Source organism: Ylistrum balloti, unplaced genomic scaffold, assembly GCF_031769215.1.
Source record: "Ylistrum balloti isolate Yb309-2 unplaced genomic scaffold, AGI_CSIRO_Ybal_v1 Utg370126, whole genome shotgun sequence".
In the NCBI taxonomy this organism is placed as follows: Eukaryota; Metazoa; Mollusca; class Bivalvia; order Pectinida; family Pectinidae; genus Ylistrum; species Ylistrum balloti.
Window position 1 is genome coordinate 1,517,894 of NW_026782140.1, and position 23,850 is coordinate 1,541,743.

General features: G+C 35.3%; 1 protein-coding gene across 1 annotated transcript; it reads left to right on the plus strand.

Moving 5' to 3' along the window:
- The first annotated feature begins 148 nt into the window (after positions 1-148).
- LOC132550507 (dipeptidyl peptidase 3-like) lies at positions 149-22,878 on the plus strand. The gene is made up of 19 exons (XM_060214577.1): positions 149-193; positions 1,863-2,028; positions 3,115-3,234; positions 4,326-4,415; positions 6,240-6,377; positions 8,047-8,121; positions 8,614-8,704; positions 10,381-10,529; positions 11,440-11,570; positions 12,394-12,452; positions 13,972-14,166; positions 14,949-15,061; positions 15,250-15,342; positions 15,547-15,609; positions 16,848-16,972; positions 17,778-17,898; positions 19,457-19,636; positions 20,838-21,000; positions 21,205-22,878. Exons 2-19 carry the CDS (start codon positions 1,873-1,875, stop codon positions 21,336-21,338), a joined length of 2,196 nt encoding a protein of 731 aa, XP_060070560.1. The 5' UTR covers positions 149-193; positions 1,863-1,872; the 3' UTR covers positions 21,339-22,878.
- The last annotated feature ends 972 nt before the right edge of the window (positions 22,879-23,850 follow it).

Sequence of the window (23,850 nt, forward strand, 5' to 3'; positions counted from 1 at the left end):
GTAATAGTGGGAATTGATCGAAAACCGAATTAAAACGAAAACAAGAAACAGATCTAAATTAGTCACCAAGGTACATAGATATATCTGGTTTATTGATACGACAAACGTGACTGATTATCTTTCGAGTGGTCTCCCTTTCGGACGCCGGCTTACGGTTTACTAAGAAAATACGTTGGTAGGCCTAGTGTATAACGTAAGTTTGGTGTCATGTTTTCGGAGAATTGTTACTTCATGTTAAGATAGGCTTCTTATGATCAAGTTATATATGCTAAGAAAACTATATGTTTTACTTTTCAAAGAATGTGTTTGGGTTAAACGACCGGGGATTTTTACTTTCTGTTTGTGATAAACTGGTAGTAATAGAAATGTTAGTTTTTATATGCTATCGATCCAAGCATATGGATACCATCGAAAAACAACTACAACAATGTTTGAATCGACTACAAATTTGGGCATATGAAAATGGATCTAGATTTTCTCAATCAAAAATAGTTTGTATGCATTTTTGTCAAACATGGAAAGAACACGACGAACCAAATTTATCTCTTTGTGGTGTACCCATTCCGTTTGTTGAACAAACCGAATTCTCAGACAGGAAATTGTTGTTCCTTTCACATACAAGATATCTTGAAGCCAAATACCTTAAAACACTGAATATTCTAAAGGAAGTGTCACACACTGGTTGGGGAGCTGATAGAAAAGTTTTGCGAACACTTTATAGAGCTCTAATTAGATCAAACCAGGGTCTCAGACTCAGACCTATGTAGAGGCTAACGAACACTCACTATATAGCCATCGAAATATATCGGCATTGCAATACACCATCAAGCTAAAGTCAAATTCTTCAAATCATTTGTATTTGATCCAAAATATAAAACCTTCTTTCAAAATAAACCAAAGACCATTCCACCATTCGGTTTTATGGACTAGCATTCTTTTACAAAACACAAATATTGATATTGACCAAATTCAGTCATTTTGAATGAAAGAAATTCCACCCTGGCTCTTGAACTCACAGAAAGTTGACTTTTCACTTCATGAAATGGTTGAATCAGATACTGACGGTTGCACCCATTGTTCATCCTTTTTGAAACTGCAGTTAAAGTATAAAACATTTCTACATTTATGTTCTGGTGGTTCAGATAACGATAAGGTTGCCGTGGCCATGGTTATACAAGATGAAGCCTATGGATGCCCGCTTCTAAACAACGCCTCAATGTTCTCGGTTGAAGCGTGAGCTATCTAACTCACCCTATATTAAAATAAAGTAATGAGAACTGTTATCCATTCAAACTCTCTTTCTGTACTACAAAGTCTTAGCTATAGAAATATCGAAAACATTTTTATTCCTAATACATTAATACTATATCATGAACTTGCCTTTAACTTTCGTATTGCTTTTTGCTGGGTTCCTGGGCACATGGGAATACCAGGCAATGAAAAAGCAGATCGTGCCACAAAGGAAGCTTTATCGCTCCAAACTGTGTTTTTAAACTTTATTTTACTGATTTTAAACCATTTATTAAATAATTTTAAACAGCACAGTAGCAGGAGGAATGGAATCAATATACCAATAATAAATTGCACTCTGTAAAACCTATCATCAGTGAATGGTCTCCATGCTATAGTGAAAACCATTTAGACGATGTTGTCATTGCCTGTCAATACTTAAACATTAATATACGTTGAAAGGCAAAGATAATCCTCGATGCATAGGCTGTGATGAGCCATTCACGATTAAACATTTTTTATTGGACTGCATTGACCATCTGTCTACTCAAAATTTTTTTTATCATAACACATACTTAAAGCTGTTTCATATATTCAACATGAAGTAACTTTTCCTGTACCTATACATACAGTTGTAGCACCATGGCTGACATTTCCCAATATGTGATGCCAAATGACACTGGTCTATGCCTGTTGGACTGTTGTGCCGCATTTGGGAGTCTGACAGACAGGGAGAAGCTGTATTCACACTATATATCTCAGGCCTCCTGGTATGGGGGTCTAATTGTTCTGGTACAGGTAAGTCATAAAGTATACTGCACATAAGTATTATGTAAATATACTACTGGTAAGTTATAGATGTAGGTGAACCATGGTTCAGGTCAGTCATCAGTAAATTATGATACTGATAAGTTATAGATGTAGGTGAACCATGGTTCAGGTCAGTCATCAGTAAATTATACTACTGATAAGTTATAGATGTAGGTGAACCATGGTTCAGGTCAGTCATCAGTAAATTATGATACTGGTAAGTTATAGATGTAGGTGAACCATGGTTCAAGTCAGTCATCAGTAAATTATGATACTGGTAAGTTATAGATGTAGGTGAACCATGGTTCAGGTCAGTCATCAGTAAGTTATGATACTGGTAAGTTCTAGGTGTAGGTGAACAATGCTTCAGGTCAGTCATCAGTAAATTATGATACTGGTAAGTTATAGATGTAGGTGAACCATGCTTCAGGTCAGTCATCAGTAAGTTATGATACTGGTAAGTTATAGATGTAGGTGAACCATGGTTCAAGTCAGTCATCAGTACATTATGATACTGGTAAGTTATAGATGTAGGTGAACAATGCTTCAGGTCAGTCATCAGTAAGTTATGATACTGGTAAGTTATAGATGTAGGTGAACCATGGTTCAGGTCAGTCATCAGTAAATTATGATACGGGTAAGTTATAGATGTAGGTGAACCATGCTTCAGGCAGTCATCAGTAAATTATGATACTGGTAAGTTATAGGTGTAGGTGAACAATGCTTCAGGTCAGTCATCAGTAAATTATGATACTGGTAAGTTATAGATGTAGGTGAACCATGCTTCAGGTCAGTCATCAGTAAGTTATGATACTGGTAAGTTATAGGTGTAGGTGAACCATGGTTCAGGTCAGTCATCAGTAAATTATGATACTGGTAAGTTATAGGTGTAGGTGAACCATGGTTCAGGTCAGTCATCAGTAAGTTATGATACTGGTAAGTTATAGATAAATTTCAGTTCTATAAACTTATTGGTAAACGATCCACACAGGTTATTAATATATAAGCCCCAGTAACCTCTCTGGTTTTATTTTGGTCAGTATTATCAATTTTGTTAATTTTTTTTTTTTTTAGACATCTCCCGAATCACCAGGAATTTTTTTGTTGTTGCAAAAAGTTTTCCGGGGACAAACAGTCGACCAGCTAAAGGAGGCGGTGACAAAAGATGGCGCTCTGACAGAAGACGATTTTCAGGTAGGAACTCATGTTTGTTCATTGTTGTCTTACAACTACTTTACATTGAGTATCATTGAGGGGAAACATGGGTCTCTCTGTTCATACATATACTTTTCCTTGTCAATGCTCAAGCAACTTAATTTTTTAAGGCATCTCAAGCAAACATCCCACACTTATAGAGGACCATAATATCTCAAACAAGTTGGAGTTTCAGGGTTGTGAGGTCAAATTCGAGGCTGCCATTACTACTTTGTATAAAATCATTTAGCATTCTACCTGCTTCATTGTCAGAGGGGTTTTGACCAAACTTGATATTTTGAGGGCCATAATATCACAGATTATTTTTAGTTTTGGTTTTGTAGAGTCAAGGTAGCGATTAATTTTTTTAGAAAATCTTAGTGTCTAGCACTCGAGAGCCTTAATGTTTTCAAGGATTCAGACCAAACTCCTCACATTTGACTACCTTCTGTATTGCTCGTAAGTAAAGGTAGAACCTGAGGGGATTTGTGTTGTTTATGATTTGTAAGATTTCATTAAAACCACTCATTAAATTTTGTCAGATTCTCTTACATAAGTTCTGATATTTGAAATGTTCAGTATTTGGTCATTGTAAAAACTCTATTGATTGATTGTTTTTAAAGACACAAGTGACTCGGATTTCAGAGAAGTTTCATCAAAGAAATGCAACATTTATGAAATTTATAGGAAATGAAGGAATTTGTAACTACCTGTACCTATAAAATGAAGGAATTTGTAACTACCTGTACCTATAAAATGAAGGAATTTGTAACTACCTGTACCTAATGTATAAAATGAAGGAATTTGTAACTACCTGTACCTAATGTATAAAATGAAGGAATTTGTAACTACCTGTACCATGTATAAAATGAAGGAATTTGTAACTACCTGTACCTATAAAATGAAGGAATTTGTAACTACCTGTACCATGTATAAAATGATGGAATTCGTAACTACCTGTACATAATGTATAAAATGAAGGAATTTGTAACTACCTGTACATAATGTATAAAATGAAGGAATTTGTAACTACCTGTACCTATAAAATGAAGGAATTTGTAACTACCTGTACCTAATGTGTATCTTTACAGGCAGTGTTGATTTATGCCTCGGCCTTCTATGCAAACATGGGGAACTATAAATCATTTGGAGACAGCAAGATCATTCCAAATTTACCAAAGGTAAGTTATAATGGTAATAACTACATATCAATACACATGTGTATATAACTACATATCAATACACATGTGTATATAACTACATATCAATACTCATGTGTATATAACTACATATCAATACACATGTGTATATAACTACATATCAATACACATGTGTATATAACTGCATATCAATACACATGTTTTTATAACTACATATCAATACACATGTGTATATAACTACATATCAATACACATGTGTATATAACTACATATCAATACTCATGTGTATATAACTACATATCAATACACATGTGTATATAACTACATATCAATACACATGTGTATATAACTGCATATCAATACACATGTTTTTATAACTGCATATCAATACACATGTGTATATAACTGCATATCAATACACATGTGTATATAACTACATATCAATACACATGTGTATATAACTACATATCAATACACATGTGTATATAACTACATAACAATACACATGGGTATATAACTGCATATCAATACACATGTGTATATAACTACATATCAATACACATGTGTATATAACTGCATATCAATACACATGTGTATATAACTGCATATCAATACACATGTGTATATAACTGCATATCAATACACATGTGTATATAACTGCATATCAATACACATGTGTATATAACTGCATATCAATACACATGTGTATATAACTGCATATCAATACACATGTGTATATAACTGCATATCAATACACATGTGTATATAACTGCATATCAATACACATGTGTATATAACTGCATATCAATACACATGTGTATATAACTGCATATCAATACACATGTGTATATAACTACATATCAATACACATGTGTATATAACTACATATCAATACTCATGTGTATATAACTGCATATCAATACACATGTGTATATAACTCCATATCAATACACATGTGTATATAACTGCATATCAATACACATGTGTATATAACTACATATCAATACACATGTGTATATAACTGCATATCAATACACATGTGTATATAACTACATATCAATACACATGTGTATATAACTGCATATCAATACACATGTGTATATAACTACATATCAATACACATGTGTATATAACTGCATATCAATACACATGTGTATATAACTGCATATCAATACACATGTGTATATAACTACATATCAATACACATGTGTATATAACTACATATCAATACACATGTGTATATAACTACATAACAATACACATGTGTATATAACTGCATATCAATACACATGTGTATATAACTACATATCAATACTCATGTGTATATAACTGCATATCAATACACATGTGTATATAACTGCATATCAATACACATGTGTATATAACTACATATCAATACTCATGTGTATATAACTGCATATCAATACACATGTGTATATAACTGCATATCAATACACATGTGTATATAACTGCATATCAATACACAAGTGTATATAACTGCATATCAATACACGTGTATATATCTGCATATCAATACACATGGGTATATAACTGCATATCAATACACTTGTGTACATGTTTTATTAAGTTTTTATGCAATGAAGATGGCAAAATAAAATTTTAACTTCTCTATAATTACATGTTCAAATATCAGGGTTTAAACAGAAATCCTTAACTTGACTCTAAGGAGGATCAAAATTCCAAATCTGTATTTCTTACAAAAAATATCATAAAACATTAGCCTGGTTAAGTGCTGAACATTATCTAAGTGTTAGGTTTTTTATTTCAAAACTTTCTATTCAGCAGCCCTGTCAGAAACAGTGTTATGTTTCTTTTTGTACACAGGAAAAGTTTGAGGCTGTGGTGATGAAAAGTGCTGCTTATGAAAAAGATGCCATTGGAATCAAGGCATTGTGGGAGTCAGTGAGTGAGAGGATGTTTGGTTTAACTGAGAGACAAAAAGAACTGGGACTTGGAGAGAAGGTAATGCCAAAGTAACAGGGAGGAAGACTTTACTTGAAAGGGTTTGTTGTCTTGCTTTAGATTCTTGGAATGTGAAAAACTAAACGCTTTATTTTCTTTCCTTAAATGACAAGAGTACTTGCTGATTATCAGAGTTTCAAGTAGCATTATAACGACAAGGAGCACCATTGTCATAACGGTTCAACCATGTTAAAGGATGAATTTGAGGATATACTTATACTTGGGACTGTAGATTATATCCCTGACAATTCATCAATATTCCTGAAGTCTTTAAGACATATCTTTTTCTTAGAGAAAATGAAATCAGCAATTGTGTTCCCTGTTTTGCCCCAATTTTCCAATCTTGCTGAGGTGAAAAGTCTTTCATTTGGAATTTATCTAAAAAGACCAGGAAAACAATTTGGAGGAAACATCCATTCATTTTTAATGAGTTTTTGTGCAGTCTTGTTAGCATATTTCAGCATTGTTGCAAACTGACATTAACACAACAAATTTCCTTAATACAAATGTAAATAACAGCATTAGTGACAATGATGTGCCCAAGACTTGTGTGCAGTTCTCATCAACACAGAGAAAGACTGAAGTAATAGTTAAAGATGATGACTAGACAGTACATATTTACCCTAAACATATGTACAGTGTAGTGTATCCATGGTAGAAACCTATATATATATGTATATATGTACAGTGTAGTGTATCCATGGTAGAAACCTATATAAATATATAAATATATATATATGTACAGTGTAGTGTATCAATGGTAGAAACCTATACATATATACAGTGTAGTGTATCCATGGTAGAAACCTATATATATGTACAGTGTAGTGTATCCATGGTAGAAACCTATATATATGTACAGTGTAGTGTATCCATGGTAGAAACCTATACATATGTACAGTGTAGTGTATCCATGGTAGAAACCTATATATATGCACAGTGTAGTGTATCCATGGTAGAAACCTATATATATGTACAGTGAAGTGTATCCATGGTAGAAACCTATACATATGTACAGTGAAGTGTATCCATGGTAGAAACCTATATATATGTACAGTGTAGTGTATCCATGGTAGAAACCTATATATATACAGTGTAGTGTATCCATTGTAGAAACCTGTTTATATATATGTACAGTGTAGTGTATCCATGGTAAAAACCTATATATATGTACAGTGTAGTGTATCCATGGTAGAAACCTATACATAAGTACAGTGTAGTGTATCCATGGTAGAAACCTATATATATATATGTACAATGTAGTGTATCCATGGTAGAAACCTATATATGTACAGTGTAGTGTATCCATGGTAGAAACCTATACATGTATATGTACAGTGAAGTGTATCCATGGTAGAAAACTATATATGTACAGTGTAGTGTATCCATGGTAGAAACCTATACATGTATATGTACAGTGAAGTGTATCCATGGTAGAAACCTATACATATATATGTACAGTGTAGTGTATCCATGGTAGAAACCTATACATGTATATGTACAGTGAAGTGTATCCATGGTAGAAAACTATATATGTACAGTGTAGTGTATCCATGGTAGAAACCTATACATACATATGTACAGTAAATTGTCTCCACAGTCAATCCTTTCTGTATTTACACCATACATACTCCTCTCATACAGTGATTTTTGTAAATGATATTTACAGGGCACAACATCATACTTTTCTGCCAACTGTGATTTAGATGATGCAAAGATTGCTCAAGAATTTTTGACAGCAAAAGTAAGTAAACCTTGTTCAAACGCTACATAAGGAATAATCAATGTTTGTTTTTTTACTCCAGCAGTATTACACTGTACGCTTGTTCCATACCAGCTAGCAGATATTTATGCATGCCTTATCAGAGCATACAGCCAATTGATATATTTATGTATGCCTTATCAGAGCATACAGCCAGTTGATATATTTATGTATGCCTAATCAGAGCATACAGCCAGTTGATATATCTATTTACAGGATTTTATAAATTATACTTGGCGTTATTTAACGATTTATTTCTATTTGTGAAATGCTATTTTTTCCATGCAACTGACAACTTATATTGTGATATTCCAACTTTTAGAAATAAATTAACTTTTCTTCATATAACATGTGACTTATGTAACAGGATTCTCTCTGTCTAAAATTTTGAAAAGCTGGTTATTTCATAAAAAAAATTTAAGCACTGACTATTTCATAGCTCCTGTTTAAGAATGATTTGTTTTTTCACACTAGGACCTGAGTCCATACAACACTAGGTTGTTTAAGACAACTCAGGGAGGCAAAACCAGTTATGAAGTAAGATTGGCCTCCGTAGCAACAGATGGTGAGTGTTTTTGTTAATTCACCAATACATACAGGGAGATACATAACTTCTTTGACCTTTTCATATACCAATAGCACTTTTAAACTGTTAAACAGAGTTTAATGAAAATGACCACTTTAACTTAGATACAAACAAGTTTTTACATAAATACAATACAGACTTTTTACTCACCCCTCAGATAGGAATATCCCATGTAATACCCCATCCTAGTTTTTTCTATCTCGCCCGATCTGTCTAGTATCCTAACATGCATTTTCGCAAATTTTTTACGCATCAGTGTACTCATCTGCATGTATGTGTAGGTGGCACTTACACCTGTGCATTTTTTAATAAAAAAGGTAGGTTATGTCATTGTTAAAACTTAAACAATATTCTGTTTAATTAATCATATTTAAAATGAAATCGAAAATCTTCACTGTAAATTGTATTTTTTGTAAGTGCGGCCTACATTGTTTATGCTTCACTATCCAGATATTGTTTAAAAGTGAAGAGGCTGCGTGGGTAGTTTGAGGCTCCCACGGCATACCTATAATGAGATCGAGAGAAAAGTGCTAGTTATGCAATGTATTGTAAACACATAATGCTGAGACTGTACTTGGGAAATTTGTTTTGATGTTTTTGAAAATGTGTTTGTATAGCTCAGATTAGAAGTTGCTTTGGGTAAAAAATCAGGAGGATACACCTCTTAGCCACTTACTTAATAACTTGAGATCAATGAGACAGATGGTGTTGTAAAATCTTAGAGAAATACTCATCCATCAATGTACACCAGAGTGTTTTTCTTACCTATATATGTTGGAATTTAATTAAAATTTCTATTCCATTACACTACCGTTGACCTGTTTCCTCAAAGGTGATGTTTAATGATGGCCTCGAGGACATACAACCCTCTCTGGTTATTAAATTATCATGTTCACTCAAATCAGGTCAAGTGTGTTAAAACAGCTTCCAATTAAACAAAAAGCTTAGAATCATGATATATGGCTGGTAACTTCCTGGAATAAAACCAAACAAAATTTGCAAAAAGAAGTTCCCTTGATTTATATATTCAATGTCCCAGGACAGGGGTCAAATATTTTTAAACATTTAAATAGCTTCTTCTCAATAACCAAAAAGCCTAGAACCATGTTGTGTGGTAAGTTTCTAGGGTAAATCCAGATGAAGTTTGTGAAAAGAAATCACCTTTACCTAGTGTTTTCGAGGTCACAGTAGAAAAATTTGTCTGTTTAACCAGAAGACAGACAGTTACGATGTATTGCTAATGGTTGAAGCCAGCAATATTTGTGAAAAGAAATATGATCCGGAGTCATATCCATGTCCAGACAGGTCAGATTTGTTAAATCCTTCAAATGATTCCTGATGAAGGCCTGGAATCATGATATGTGACTGATATAGTTTTTTTGATGAATGTCAGTTATCAGAAATGATGATCGATATGTGAAAAGCATCGAATAACAGGTCAGCGATGAAGGTCAATTGTTATATTCACCCATGAGACACCTGGCATGATTTTTGACTGTTATATTCACCTTGTATACATGGATTCTGTTTGTTTTGGTGTAACATGGCAATTTTTCAAACCTACAATTATATATGTATGAGTTGTGTTTTTGACCAATCAGCTTTTAGGAAAAATTAGTAATATTATAAAATTTGTTACAATTGTGACTTTTCAGATGGACCAATAAAAGGATGTCAGGAAGGAATTTTGGGTAGTCATGAGTTTACACCAACTTCCACCTCACAGCCCTGTATGTTCCGTGTCACAAGGGGAGACTACTCTCCTCTCATGTCCTTGGTGGCAGAAAATTTGAAAAAGGCACAGGTAGGCAAGATAGCTGTAACGTAAGGCAGACAAAGATTTCGAGGACAGTTTAAATTATATATTTTCTTATGTTCCTAAGGTTGCTACTGATTCATTCAGATGGGACTGAATGGAATAAAATCATACTTAATTAGTTAATCAAGCAGTGAAAATCTGTTACAGCAATATATATATATACAATACTGACCACTATGATGGACAGACTTACTACAGACATAATCACCAGTATATATATATATATATATATATATATATATATAAAATAATGACCACAATGATGGACACACAAACAACAGACATAATCACCAGTATATATATATATATATATATATATATAAAATACTGACCACTATGATGGACAGACTTACTACAGACATAATGACCAGTATATATATATATATAAAATACTGACCACTATGATGGACAGACTTACTACAGACATAATAACCAGTATATATATATATATAAAATACTGACCACTATGATGGACAGACTTACTACAGACATAATAACCAGTATATATATATATAAAATACTGACCACTATGATGGACAGACTTACTACAGACATAATCACCAGTATATATATATATACAATACTGACCACTATGATGGACAGACTTACTACAGACATAATAACCAGTATATATATATATAAAATACTGACCACTATGATGGACAGACTTACTACAGACATAATCACCAGTATATATATATATACAATACTGACCACTATGATGGACAGACTTTCTTCAGACATAATAACCAAGTCTGTTTCAGAACTGAAGTTTTTATCTTGAAGAAGATCAATGACAGATAAATTTGGTTTAATTTAGATAGACGTACTAATTTTCTTATATTTACTGTAATATGTACCAAAATTTTGTGTGTAATGAGATGTATGTTTGAAGGAATACGCTGCCAATGACCTAGAGAGGAACATGCTGGAGGAATACATTGAGAGTTTCACCTCGGGATCTATACCCTCACACAAAAACGGGTCGAGACATTGGATCAAAAACACAGGTCCTATTGTGGAAACGTAAGTATTATATAACTTTGACAGTAGATATGTACATCAGATCACAAATCATTTTCTAATGTTGGGTTCTGGATTACATTTAGCAAGCTTGTCACATGATGTTCAGTGAAGCCAACCAGAAGGAAATCCTACATCAAATTGCCCATTCCTGTTAACAGGGCAGTATAAACACAGCAAAGCAATCTTTTTCGACTAGATTATAATTGACCTTTACTTATAATGGCCCTAAATGCTATTTTTTATTCGTAGTTTGAACGATATTAAAGATATATATTTTGTAGAACAATCCTTTTTATACACCCGTCGGGACATGTTATATTTTCACGTGGGCGGGCAGGCCGCTGCACATAGGTTTCCATTTAATAACTTGAAGAATTTTTTACAGATTAATTTCAAACTTCGTATGAAGATTTATTACCATAAAAGCCAGATCAAGTTCGATAACCAACATTTTTCGCCCATTATTTACAGAGTTATGGCTCTTCGTACATTTGCAAAATAGGTTTCCGATCGATAACTTGTCAAATTTTTTACAGTTTAATTGGAAACTTCACATAAAGGTTTATTACCATAAAAGCCAGAGCCAGGTCAAGATCAATAACCAAAATTTTTCGCCCATTATTTACAGAGTTATGGCCCTTGGTACATTTGCAAAATAGGTTTCCCCTCAATAACTTGAGTAATTTTTCATTTATTAATTTGAAACTTCATATGAAGGTTTATTACAAAAATAGTTTTTGACAGGCGTATATTGTTCCGCCCTGCAGTACTCTTGTTTTTTGTGCATTTTTGTTTCAGTATTTTCATTCCTTCATGTTCACAGGTACATTGGCTTCATTGAATCATACAGAGACCCATTTGGAATGAGGGGCGAGTTTGAGGGTAGGTCAAATGATATTCAAATGGAGGAGAGAGGTTGAGGGTAGAAAACTGATATTCAAATTGAGGAGAGAGTTTGAGGGTAGAAAATAGGTATTTAAATTGAGGCAGGGGAGTTTGAAGTAGGTCAATTGATATTCACAATGAAGGCAGTGTTTGAGGGTAGGTCAGTGGATATTCAAAATGAGGGGAGCATTGGAGGGTAGGTCAGTGAATATTCAAAAGGAAGGGAGTGTTTGAGGGTAGGTCAGTGGATATTCAAAAGGAAGGGAGTGTTTGAGGGTAGGTCAGTGGATCTTCACAATGAGGGGAGTGTTTAAGGGTAGGTCAGTGGATCTTCACAATGAGAGGAGTGTTTGAGAGTAGGTCAGTGAATATTCAAAAGGAAGGGAGTGTTTGAGGGTAGGTCCGTGAATATTCAAAAGGAAGGGAGTGTTTGAGGGTAGGTCAGTAAATATTCAAAAGGAAGTGAGTGTTTGAGGGTAGGTCAGTGAATATTCAAAAGGAAGGGAGTGTTTGAGGGTAGGTCAGTGGATATTCAAAAGGAAGGGAGTGTTTGAGGGTAGGTCCGTGAATATTCAAAAGGAAGGGAGTGTTTGAGGGTAGGTCAGTGAATATTCAAAAGGAAGGGAGTGTTTGAGGGTAGGTCAGTAAATATGCACAATGAGTTGAGTGTTTGAGGGTAGGTCAGTGGATCTTCACAATGAGGGGAGTGTTTGAGGGTAGGTCAGTAGATCTTCACAATGAGGGGAGTGTTTGAGGGTAGGTCAGTAGATCTTCACAATGAAGGAAGTGTTTGAGGGTAGGTCAGTAGATCTTCACAATGAGGGGAGTGTTTGAGGGTAGGTCAGTAGATCTTCACAATGAGGGGAGTGTTTGAGGGTAGGTCAGTAGATCTTCACAATGAGGGGAGTGTTTGAGGGTAGGTCAGTTGATCTTCACAATGAGGGGAGTGTTTGAGGGTAGGTCAGTAGATCTTCACAATGAGGGGAGTGTTTGAGGGTATGTCAGTAGATCTTCACAATGAAGGAAGTGTTTGAGGGTAGGTCAGTAGATCTTCACAATGAGGGGAGTGTTTGAGGGTAGGTCAGTAGATCTTCACAATGAGGGGAGTGTTTGAGGGTAGGTCAGTAGATCTTCACAATGAAGGAAGTGTTTGAGGGTAGGTCAGTAGATCTTCACAATGAGGGGAGTGTTTGAGGGTAGGTCAGTGGATCTTCACAATGAGGGGAGTGTTTGAGGGTAGGTCAGTAGATCTTCACAATGAAGGAAGTGTTTGAGGGTAGGTCAGTGGATCTTCAAATCAAGAGTAGTGTTTTAAGGTAGGTATTTTGATATTCCAACCATGTGTACCTCTACCAGATGTTTATTTGATCATTTTATTTACTGATGACAAGCTAAAGAATGGGTATAGCTAGTTTCAGTGAAACAGACAACTATAAAAACTGGATATGCCACCTGGAATTACATCAGAAGTTTTTGTCACTATTGGTGTTGTAGATGAAATTATTTATCGTGTCAGGTTTTGTGGCCGTAGTTAATAAAGAGATGAGTGCCAAGTTCACCAATCTTGTCACCAACGCAGAGAAGTTTCTACCACTGTTGCCATGGCCAGCATCATTTGAGAAGGACAAATTCTTACGACCTGACTTCACCTCTCTTGACGTCCTTGCATTTGGAGGATCTGGCATTCCAGCAGGAATCAACATTCCAAACTGTAAGTCAGACTCATGTCTTAAAAGAATCCTGACTTTATCTGAAAAAAATTAACTGATGTACTCTATAGCATGCTATTGTCATGGGGATGATAATTTTGCTAGTCCGTGGTACAGGAAAATGATTATGAAAAATTAAGTCTGGAAATAATGAGACACATGGGTATAAGGAAATAGAGACACATGGGTATAAGGAAATAATGAGATACATGGGTATAAGGAAATAATGAGACACATGGGTATAAGGAAATATTGAGACACTTGGGTATAAGGAAATATTGAGACACTTGGGTATAAGGAAATATTGAGACACTTGGGTATAAGGAAATATTGAGACACTTGGATATAAGGAAATATTGAGACATGTAAGGATAAGGAAATAATGAGACACATGGGTATAAGGAAATATTGAGACACATGGGTATAAGGAAATATTGAGACACTTGGATATAAGAAAATATTGAGACATGTAAGGATAAGAAAATAATGAAACACATGAGTATAAAGAAATAATGAGACACATGGGTATAAGGTGTCCTTTTACATGAAGATCATGAAATTTCAATCCATTGAAATATAATTTTGATTGTTTTAAAAGAAATCTGCAGAACTTTTCATTTGTAGGTTTTGTTTTAGGGAAACAGCATGTCCTAGATATTTATACGTGCTGAGTGGTTGTTTGTACAGCTATATTATAGGTATATACATATATATTACATGCATACATGCTGACCTCTAGTTATGGCTTGTTTTATGGATTTTTCTCTATACAACATGAAATCAGACGATGACATCCGCCAATCAGAGGGATTTAAGAATGTGTCTCTGGGAAATGTCATAGTATCTGCCTACAAGGACACCATGGACAAGATCAGCTTTCTGGCTGAGGAGGACAAGGTCAGTTTATTTAGGATCAGAGTTCGTCAATATATCCATACCCAATGATAAAGTTTGTGAATCTAGTTTTCAGGATCACAGTGTGTATATTTTGTATCATTAATAGTTTGTGATGAAGAAATTATCAATTATGTGAAAATATGCATTTTTACCATTTTTTAAAAAAGTAACTGACTTTTTGCTTGCAGGAATTATTTGTTAATCTGAAGACAACTACATTTGAAGTCCAAGTGGGTTTACACGAACTACTCGGCCATGGTAGTGGAAAGTTGTTTGTCAAGGTGGGTGTTTTTTGTAGTACTCTTGTTACAATCACTGTTAATGTTGAATACACAAAGGCCTCTCATAGTTCTCCTGACAAGTTCTATTGAATACAATTAATTTTGGATATACCATGGGGTGGTGGACAGCTGTCTGAGTCAAGATGAATCAAGTTTTTCCATATAAGTGACTAATAACTAATATCTGAATATTCATTTACACAGGATAAAGAAGGAAATCTCAACTTTGATGTGGCATCAGTGACTGACCCAGAAACAAATAAAAAGGTGGGTAACACACTGCATGATATTATACTACCACTGTTGTATTTGTAGGATATGTCTAACAGTACCTGTTAATGAGGGAAAGTAACATTGTTACCAGTATTACATTTGTAGGATATGTCTAACAGTACCTGTTTATGAGGGAAAGTAACATTGTTACCAGTATTACATTTGTAGGATATGTCTAACAGTACCTGTTTATGAGGGAAAGTAACATTGTTACCAGTATTACATTTGTAGGATATGTCTAACGGTGCCTGTTTATGAGGGAAAGTAACATTGTTACCAGTGTTACATTTGTAGGATATGTCTAACAGTACCTGTTTATGAGGGAAAGTAACATTGTTACCAGTATTACATTTGTAGGATATGTCTAACAGTACCTGTTTATGAGGGAAAGTAACATTGTTACCAGTGTTACATTTGTAGGATATGTCTAACAGTACCTGTTTATGAGGGAAAGTAACATTGTTACCAGTATTACATTTGTAGGATATGTCTAACAGTACCTGTTTATGAGGGAAAGTAACATTGTTACCAGTGTTACATTTGTAGGATATGTCTAAAAGTACCTGTTTATGAGGGAAAGTAACATTGTTACCAGTATTACATTTGTAGGATATGTCTAACGGTACCTGTTAATGAGGGAAAGTAACATTGTTACCAGTATTACATTTGTAGGATATGTCTAACAGTACCTGTTTATGAGGGAAAGTAACATTGTTACCAGTGTTACATTTGTAGGATATGTCTAACAGTACCTGTTTATGAGGGAAAGTAACATTGTTACCAGTATTACATTTGTAGGATATGTCTAACAGTACCTGTTTATGAGGGAAAGTAACATTGTTACCAGTATTACATTTTCAGGATATGTCTAACAGTACCTGTTTATGAGGGAAAGTAACATTGTTACCAGTATTACATTTGTAGGATATGTCTAAAAGTACCTGTTTATGAGGGAAAGTAACATTGTTACCAGTGTTACATTTGTAGGATATGTCTAAAAGTACCTGTTTATGAGGGAAAGTAACATTGTTACCAGTGTTACATTTGTAGGATATGTCTAACAGTACCTGTTTATGAGGGAAAGTAACATTGTTACCAGTATTACATTTGTAGAATATATATAATACTACCTGTTTAAGAGAGGCAGTAACACTTGTTACAGATAGAAAAGTAGTTTTGATAAGGAACATGGACAAATAAATAATGTTTACATCCAAACTTGATTTTTTCAGGTAGAGAAGTGGTATGAACACAATGAGTCGTGGGATGGCAAATTTACCACCATAGCTTCCAGTTACGAAGAATGTCGTGCTGAATGTGTTGGAATCTACCTTTGTCTTTCTGCAGAGGTCCTAAGGTATCAGTAGACAACTGAAGTACAGTCAAACTTTTATGAATCGAACTTCGATGTTTTGAATTTCTCAATGTATCAAAGTTTTTGTGTGTTCCCGATATTTAAACCTACATATTACTACTAACTTACCCCTCTATGAATTGAGTTTTATAAATAGAACTTTACAATGTATGGAAGTTTTTGCAGGGACCATTAGCTATGATAACAATGTAACTGACACCTCATGAATTGAGTTTTATAAATAGAACTTTACAATGTATGGAAGTTTTTGCAGGGACCATAAGCTATGATAACAATGTAACTGACACCTCATGAATTGAGTTTTATAAATAGAACTTTACAATGTATGGAAGTTTTTGCAGGGACCATAAGCTATGATAACAATGTAACTGACACCTCATGAATTGAACAAAATATTTACCTGTATGGATTCTTTCAACCCACAGCAAAATTTCAGATATTGTTATCTTACAATGAAATTACAATAGCACGCTATTATCAGCTCTGTGTTACGAGGTAAATTAATGCCTGGACAAAGATTAAGATTTAGTTGCTTACTTACATGCCATGATATTTAATCGATGGTAATCGTATGATGTTTATGCTGCCATTGTATTGATGGCATGCAGTTAGGTCTAATTTATGGAATTGTGAAAACAACAGGAGGAAATCCTATTACTTGTATGATGATTTCACTAAGTCTCGAAGCGTCTAGAGGTTCTGTAGATATACAGTGTTTCTGAAGGCTTGGAGATAGGCAGTGTTTCATTTAAACCTCAGTAAATCTCACCTTTTTCTTTGTTGTCAGAATCTTTGGCCATACTGATGATGCTGCTGATGATGTAATATACATCAACTGGCTGAATATGGTCCGTGCTGGTCTGCTGGCTCTCGAGTTCTACTCTCCAGAAACAGGTGCTTGGAGACAAGTTAGTACTTTCTTACACAATAAGTACTTTTGACATTCCTAGTTCTCAAGGAACTTACTTACCAGCAACAAAACACATTACATTTCAAAATGTCATGTGTTAGATGACAAATTAGAAATTTGTGATTCAGAGAGTGTGACTTTATTACTGTATTTTGTAGAACCACAGCAGGCCTGATTTGTGATCCTGAGAGTGTGACTCTATTACCTGTATTTTGTAGAACCACAGCAGGCCTGATTTGTGATCCTGAGAGTGTGACTTTATTACCTGTATTTTGTAGAACCACAGCAGGCCTGATTTGTGATCCTGGGAGTGTGACTCCATTACTGTATTTTGTAGAACCACAGCAGGCCTGATTTGTGATCCTGAGAGTGTGACTTTATTACTGTATTTTGTAGAACCACAGCAGGCCTGATTTGTGATCCAGAGAGTTTGACTCTATTACAGTATTTTGTAGAACCACAGCAGGCCTGATTTGTGATCCTGAGAGTGTGACATTATTACTGTATTTTGTAGAACCACAGCAGGCCTGATTTGTGATCCTGAGAGTGTGACTCTATTACAGTATTTTGTAGAACCACAGCAGGCCTGATTTGTGATCCTGAGAGTGTGACTCTATTACCTGTATTTTGTAGAACCACAGCAGGCCTGATTTGTGATCCTGAGAGTGTGACTCTATTACCTGTATTTTGTAGAACCACAGCAGGCCTGATTTGTGATCCTGAGAGTGTGACTTTATTACCTGTATTTTGTAGAACCACAGCAGGCCTGATTTGTGATCCTGAGAGTGTGACTCTATTACTGTATTTTGTAGAACCACAGCAGGCCTGATTTGTGATCCTGAGAGTGTGACTCTATTACTGTATTTTGTAGAACCACAGCAGGCCTGATTTGTGATCCTGAGAGTGTGACTGAGAGTGTGACTCTATTACTGTATTTTGTAGAACCACAGCAGGCCTGATTTGTGATCCTGAGAGTGTGACTCTATTACTGTATTTTGTAGAACCACAGCAGGCCTGATTTGTGATCCTGAGAGTGTGACTCTATTACCTGTATTTTGTAGAACCACAGCAGGCCTGATTTGTGCTCCTGAGAGTTTGACTCTATTACCTGTATTTTGTAGAACCACAGCAGGCCTGATTTGTGCTCCTGAGAGTTTGAATCTATTACCTGTATTTTGTAGAACCACAGCAGGCCTGATTTGTGCTCCTGAGAGTTTGAATATATTACCTGTATTTTGTAGAACCACAGCAGGCCTGATTTGTGATCCTGAGAGTGTGACTCTATTACCTGTATTTTGTAGAACCACAGCAGGCCTGATTTGTGCTCCTGAGAGTTTGAATCTATTACCTGTATTTTGTAGAACCACAGCAGGCCTGATTTGTGATTTTGAGCCAACAGTATAGTTGTAACACAATGTTATTGAATTTAACATGTTGATGTTTTGTTAACTTTATTTCTATAACATCATTTTTGTTTTTATCATTTGATAATTGTTTCCACTACTACTACTACTGCTATTATTTAGAGGGCTTTAATACCCATTTATGTATTTTAGGCTCACATGCAGGCCCGATTTGTGATCCTAAGGGTGTTGCTGGAGGCTGGTAAGGGACTGGTCACAATAAAATACTTCACTGCTGCTGATGGAAGCGAGGACATGTTGCTCAAGTTGGATCGCAGTAAGATCATCTCTGTTGGCAAACCAGCTATTGGTGACTTCCTCAGGAAGCTTCAGGTAGGTTTTTCATGTTGACTATAAAATTTGTTAGCAAAGGTAGAATCCCCTGTACTGGTATTTCAAAGAAAAATGAGATACAATGTATATTTCATTATAATTTTTATGGAACAGACTTTAACTTTTCTGCATTTCATCTTTTCTTGTAAAGGAATTTTTCATTGTATACTAATTAAGTCTTAATGCAAGATGTCAATTAAATGGTTAGTATACAACACTGACCTCAATGTATAAACCAGGTTTACAAGTCCAGTAGTGACCTCGATGTGTAAACCAGGTTTACATGTCCAGTAGTGACCTTGATGTGTAAACCAGGTTTACAAGTCCAGTAGTGACCTCGATGTGTAAACCAGGTTTACATGTCCAGTAGTGACCTCGATGTGTAAACCAGGTTTACATGTCCAGTAGTGACCTTGATGTGTAAACCAGGTTTACATGTCCAGTAGTGACCTCGATGTGTAAACCAGGTTTACATGTCCAGTAGTGACCTTGATGTGTAAACCAGGTTTACATGTCCAGTAGTGACCTTGATGTATAAACCAGGTTTACATGTCCAGTAGTGACCTTGATGTGTAAACCAGGTTTACATGTCCAGTAGTGACCTAGATGTATAAACCAGGTTTACATGTCCAGTAGTGACCTCGATGTGTAAACCAGGTTTACATGTCCAGTAGTGACCTTGATGTGTAAACCAGGTTTACATGTCCAGTAGTGACCTCGATGTATAAACCAGGTTTACATGTCCAGTAGTGACCTCGATGTGTAAACCAGGTTTACATGTCCAGTAGTGACCTCGATGTATAAAACAGGTTTACATGTCCATTAGTGACCTCGATGTATAAACCAGGTTTACATGTCCAGTAGTGACCTCGATGTATAAACCAGGTTTACATGTCCAGTAGTGACCTTGATGTGTAAACCAGGTTTACATGTCCAGTAGTGACCTTGATGTATAAACCAGGTTTACATGTCCAGTAGTGACCTTGATGTGTAAACCAGGTTTACATGTCCAGTAGTGACCTTGATGTATAAACCAGGTTTACATGTCCAGTAGTGACCTCGATGTGTAAACCAGGTTTACATGTCCAGTGGTGACCTCGATGTGTAAACCAGTTTTACATGTCCAGTAGTGACCTTGATGATATCATAGTAACAAAGTTAATAAGTCTAATAGCAACCTTTATGATATTGTTTTAACCAGGTGTACAAGTCCACAGGTGATGTTGAGGCAGGAAAGGCCTTGTATTTATACTACTCAGATGTACATGATCGCGAGGAACCCCACTTTTTGACGAGACGTGCCACTGTCCTTGCCAGGAAACAGCCAAGGAAAATGTTTGTCCAGCACAACACTGTCGTCAATGGTATGTAAATGCACATGTGAATTTTAACCAAAATTTTCTATTTATGTGAAAAAATTGGAGAAATTATATTTTTTCCACCAAATTCGAAATTGACATGATTTGTATCGGTGACGGATATTATATCAAATGTAGGCAATATCATAAATTTGAAACATGATAATATTCAGCTAGAAGTGCCAAATTTGTGTTTTTTTTCTTTTTCAGGCAGCACAGTAGATCTGAAGAGTTATGACTCAAATGTGACTGGTCTCATCCAATCCTTCGCTGATCGTTTCCCTTCCACTGATGTTGATACCATTATACAGGGGCTGTGGGAGAAAGACAAACCATACTTCTAATATATGTCTCCGTGGTTAGAAGTACTGAGATTTCCCTCCAACTTCAGTCAGGAAATCTGACAAAAGTGCTATGTAGTGAGGACTTTGTGTAAAGAACCATGTTAATGGTTTCATTCTTGCAGATATTCAGATATTCATTTAAAAACTATTTTTTCAGAGCCTCTTTATTAGTTCTGGATGTATGTGCTGTGTACAGAGGAATGTGTGAATCATTTTTTAGACTATGATTTAACAGATATGACCAATGGCTGCTCAGAGATTTGTTTGTATTTATAGTAACCATGTTCCTCATGTTTTTGATGGTATATTTTATATATTTTACTTTATATTTCTACAGAAAGATTTATATTGTCTGGACTGTGTATATATTCAGGGACTGAGAGTTGCATCTCGTTAAAATATGAATTCCAGCCTGATGTATCGACCCCTAAAACAGATAAGGATGGATTGATAACAGATTTAGATTAAAATGTTTTTAGGTGGCAGGTTTTGTTAATCAACAATTAAGCAAAAATGTCATATTTATGCCGATAACTACGTATTCAGACTTTTTAAGTCCCCAATCAGGAACGGGGTGGATGGGGTTGCGGATTTTTTATTTGTCCATCTCTCCTTTCATTCCTCCATATTTCTATCCTTCCTTCTACAGTTCTTGTTCTGCCCTTTACCTTGTCTTGGCTTAGTCTCCTACATTACACTACATGTCACTCCATACTTAAAGCATGGGTTTACGTAAGTGAGATTGGGGGGAGGGGGGTGTCATACATGAAAACTATGCCACTCTGTCCTACATTTTGACCTTTGACATACATCTCACAGAAAGAATCTTGGCTCCACTTTCTAAACTACTTATCACTGAAACTTTATACTGAGGGCTTGGGTTGATCAGGATAAGGCAGTTTAACAAACCAAAATAAGGTCCTTTCAGTGAACTTTAAAACAAAATTTTCCCCAGGCTCCATTTCCTTCACAACTTGTCACTAGAACTTGAGAGTGTGTCATTTATCAAAAGTAGGTCACTACCTTTTTCTTTAGACTTGAAATAGGTGATACCATTTTTATAAAAATTAAACAACAAGATACATGGAATTCATGGTGTCACTGAGGGTGATTTGATTGTAAAATGGAAGAAATATTTGCATTAGTAGCACTGACTATTGTTGTATATGGTTGAACATTCTATGTTTAGAATTAGTTCCTGCACACATTTTTCATCTGTGCATTCTTAGTTTATAATTTCACCTTTGGTGGGGGATTTTAATACTCCATATTGTCTTGTTTCATTTCAGATAACATTTTAACATCAAACCATTAATACATGATCATGGTGGAGAAGCCAAACATCATGTCAGAGTTTTGACTAATCCAACTAGCAGCATTTAACTTCATTCTAACAAATACCACAACCTGTAACTTTTGATTGGAAACTATTGGGGTGGGAGGCAGGTTACTTGAGAGTTACAAGCTTGTGAAAGATTACTTTTGTTTTATAAATCAGTTGTTATTCTGCGACAATAAAACACGTGTTTGTCCAATTACATTTCTGTGTTCTGTCAGAAACTTGAACCTTATGTCTTTTACTGTTGGTATAAATGTTGAAGCTTTGCTGTCAAGCGTTATATTGGTTGAAACACAATGCCGTGTGTTTGCCTGGAAGACACTGTCATTTATATTGACTGTAAATGCAATAAGACAGCTCAATACTTAAATTACCTACCCATTTTGTTGTCCTATGCTAATTATAACTTTATTTAACACACAGACTTACATAGATATAGATCTGTGTTAAACTAGAGTGCACTATTCATTACTGACAATCAGCCAAGAAGAACTTCTGTTTTGGGTTTGAATGTCACTGCTTGTGTGCCCGAAATGCTTGCATCATGATAGTCACATGCTGGATGGCATTTATTAGGATTATGGTGGGGTATTCAAATCGCCTGCGTCTGTGGTCCGTCGTCCATCCGTAAACAATTCTTGTTACCGCTATTTCTGGGAAAGTACTGGATGGATCTTTCTCAAATTTCATATGCAGTTTCCCCATGGTCCCTAGTTGTGCATTGTACCTTTTTTGGACTGATTCGAATTCAAGATGGCCGACAGGCAGCCATCTTGGATTTTGGAAGTAAAAGTTTATTACCGCTATTTCTGGGAAAGAACTGGATGGTCCCTATTTGTACCTTTTTTCAAATGTCATATACAGGTTCTTGGATTTTGGAAGTAAAAGTTTGTTACCGCTATTTCTGGGAAAGTACTGGATGGATCTTTCTCAAATTTCATATATGGTTGTTTATTGTACCTTTTTTGGACTGATTTGAATTCAAGATGACCGACAGGCAGCCATCTTGGATTTTGGAAGTAAAAGTTTGTTACCGCTATTTCTGGGAAAGTACTGGATGGATCTTTCTCAAATGTCATATACAGGTTTCTAGTTGTGCATTGTACCTTTTTTTCATTCAAGATGACCGACAGGCAATGATTTTGGAAGTAAAAGTTTGTTACCGCTATTTCT

Bases quoted from the DNA above. Each gene is read 5' to 3' on its own strand.
- LOC132550507 (XM_060214577.1), top strand. From the start codon at position 1,873: ATGGCTGACATTTCCCAATATGTGATGCCAAATGACACTGGTCTATGC. The intron at 11,571-12,393 runs GTAAGTATTATA...TCATGTTCACAG, and splicing joins ACAGGTCCTATTGTGGAAAC to GTACATTGGCTTCATTGAAT. The intron at 16,973-17,777 runs GTATCAGTAGAC...CTTTGTTGTCAG, and splicing joins CTTTCTGCAGAGGTCCTAAG to AATCTTTGGCCATACTGATG.